Source organism: Castanea sativa, chromosome 4, assembly GCF_040712315.1.
Source record: "Castanea sativa cultivar Marrone di Chiusa Pesio chromosome 4, ASM4071231v1".
NCBI lineage: Eukaryota > Viridiplantae > Streptophyta > Magnoliopsida > Fagales > Fagaceae > Castanea > Castanea sativa.
The window spans coordinates 1459293-1462232 of NC_134016.1; the positions used below are offsets into that span (position 1 = coordinate 1459293).

General features: G+C 33.6%; 1 protein-coding gene across 1 annotated transcript; it reads left to right on the forward strand.

The window, feature by feature from the left end:
• The first annotated feature begins 334 nt into the window (after nucleotides 1-334).
• Nucleotides 335-1150, forward strand: LOC142631418 (probably inactive leucine-rich repeat receptor-like protein kinase At5g48380). The gene has a single exon (XM_075805582.1). It carries the CDS (start codon nucleotides 335-337, stop codon nucleotides 1148-1150), a length of 816 nt encoding a protein of 271 aa, XP_075661697.1.
• Nucleotides 1151-2940: the final 1790 nt, after the last annotated feature.

The window sequence follows — 2940 nt, forward strand, 5'->3', positions numbered from 1 at the left end:
GGACTTGCTTAACTTTTCATAATGCATTTTCATATACTACATCTTTGTATGTGGCATCACATATCTGCAGGTAAAACTTCCTAAATTACTAGTTTTAATTGTTGAAATGTCTAGATAAAATCTTGAATTCTCCATAATTTATTTTAAGCTCTACGATCATGATTAAGTACTAATGGAGTGATTTGGTCCACAGATTTCATTATTAGAGAAGATGGCTACAAAAATAAGTTTTATGAAGCTCAGGAAACCAACCAACAATTTTAGTGCAAACAATGTCATTTCGACAGGAAAAACCGGGACTGTGTACAAGGCAATGCTTCCGTATGGTACTTTCATGGCGGTTAAGAGGTTACATGCATCACAACATTATGAGAATCAATTTATATCGGAGCTAATCACATTGGCTAGTTTGAGACATAAAAATTTGGTGCCCCTCATGGGGTTCTGCCTAGAAATGCAGGAAAGGCTTCTTGTATACAGATATATGTCAAATGGAAGTCTCCATGATTGGCTACATGTTGTGGAAGATAGGGCCAAGATGTTGGAGTGGCCTATAAGGGTTAAAATCATAGTTGGTATAGCTAGAGGCTTGACCTGGATTCACCATATGTGTCATTTCCAAGTAGTTCACCTCGACATTAGCTCGAAAGGTATCTTACTTCATCAAAATTTTGAGCCCAAGATATCAACATTAGGAGAGGCAATGTTCATGAACCAAAATGACATTGATTTGAACAAGAGCTGCTCTATAAATAGTGAATTTAGGGAGGTCGAACTTGTTAAGAAGGATGTATATAGCTTTGGAATTGTGCTTCTAGAGCTAATTACAGGCAATGAGCCAAATCAGATGACTAACTTTCTTGACTTTCAGGAATCAACATTTGATCTTTATGATGTCATTGATAAATCTTTGTTGGGGAAAGGATATGATGGTGAAATATTTCAGTTCCTTAGGATTGCTTGTAGCTGTGTTCAGCCTTGTACCGATCAAAGGCCAACGATGCTTGAAGTGTGCAAGAAATTGAGGGCTATCAGGGAGAGAAATTGCCTCACTGTTAAAGATGATTTTAAGTTAGTAAGGCAACCTGAAACTGCTGCCTCTATCACTGAAGACGATGTAATCATTACGGTTCACACAGACTCACCATGAATCATGTGTATATCATATATATGTTGTAAATGAAATACTAATATCATGTATATACTCTTGCAGTTCTTCACAATCTCTTTGTATTTCAGTTTTTTTTTTTAATATAAATTTTTTACATTTTTGAAGACATTGCGAAGACTTAAATGGTTAGTTTTTCCCGTTTTGATAAAAGGCGGACACAAAGAGAGAACAAAATCAAGTGAAATGGAAGCTCTAGAAACTGTACAAGGATCAAAATGCTCAGACTACTTTGCTATTGATTTTTTATGGATGAACTGTACAACCGTTATCAATGTGGCAATGTGAATCCAACGTCTCACACTCTTCTATTGTGCAAAAATTGGTCTTTACTCTTTAAATACGTAACTCAATACTCATTTTGAGTATTAGATGATTTCGAAAAAACCCTGTTCCTAATGCCATTAAGGTTTAAAAACTTATTTACTAGAAAAATTATGAAGGAGAGTGACATGGATAAAAATATTGTTTCCTTTTTCCTTTTTTTTTTTTTTTATATATATAAAAATTAAAGTTATAATTGAAGTAGGTATAACTTTTTTTTTTAGTTGCCCACAGTGTATCCTCAAAGCTTTCAACCAGAGACTAATCACTGTTCGCGACGGGTGAGCCCATAACGGGGTAAATCGCTGGCCCAGGGAGTTTGTTTCAAAGTGCTGTTGCCGGGACTTGAACTAGGGAGCTCCTAGTCAAACCCCAGACAGCCACTTTGAGACCAAGTGCTCAACCACTTGGCCAACCTCACTGGGTTAAGTAGGTATAACTTGAAACCTAGGATGCACGGATACAGAGTTTTTGGCCAAGTACCCTTCCTTGGCAAGTGACCAACACTGGTACCACACTGACACATCTCGTGTATTTAGATAAATCTCGAACAAGATAGATCTCCTTCCACCTACACATCTCCACCATCTATCGAGCACAGTCCATCTCTAAGCCTTCTCTTTTCCAAGCTCTAGTTCTCACTCTCTTTCGTTGCTACTAGCCTAGGTCATTGATCCAGGGGAAGCTCCACATTGAAGCCTTGACTTGGAAAAATAATTATTTTATATATAAATTTTAAAAATTATATAATTTTTTTATTTTTTAAAAAAAAATTGTGACTACTCTAAATTTTTTTGGCCTAATATAATTAAACTTTGGACAAAATTTGGCAACAAACTTGAGCTACAACTCCATTTTTTTTTTTTTATTGGATGTAAATTTTGACAAATCCATCATTAGATTACATTTTCTTCTTAGATCTTTTATGTTTGCAAATTCTCAATAAGATCAAAGATCAATAACTATTTCATCAATCATATATTTAAATTTTGAGTTTGTGTAGTCTAAAATAACATATGATTGATCGAATATCTAAATTTTAAGTTTTTATAGATTGAATAGTAAATAAAATCCGATTGACATGAAATTTGACATGTTTTTTAAAAATATGAAGAACTTGCAATTCAATTATTAAAATTTCAAAATATGTAGTTATGTTAATTTGTTTACTAAGTTTGTAACCAAATTTTGTCCTTAAACTTTGGTCTCCTAAAAAATATATTAGGCCCTTCCAAACAAAAAGGAAAACCCAAAAAAAATTTAATTGAACTAAAATTTTGAAAGAGATGTAGCTTGTAGCATGGATAATGAGATTGTAAGACTTTATGTATTTGCGTGTTTTTTTTTGTTAATATTTGAAGTTATCTTTTTATCATATTTTCTATAATTTAAGTGTCATAATGATCACCTTAAAAAAATTATGTGGGTTCCAGTTAGCTCAACTGGTG

Excerpts from the sequence above, each read along its gene's own strand:
- LOC142631418 (XM_075805582.1), top strand. The coding sequence starts at position 335 with ATGGCGGTTAAGAGGTTACATGCATCACAACATTATGAGAATCAATTT.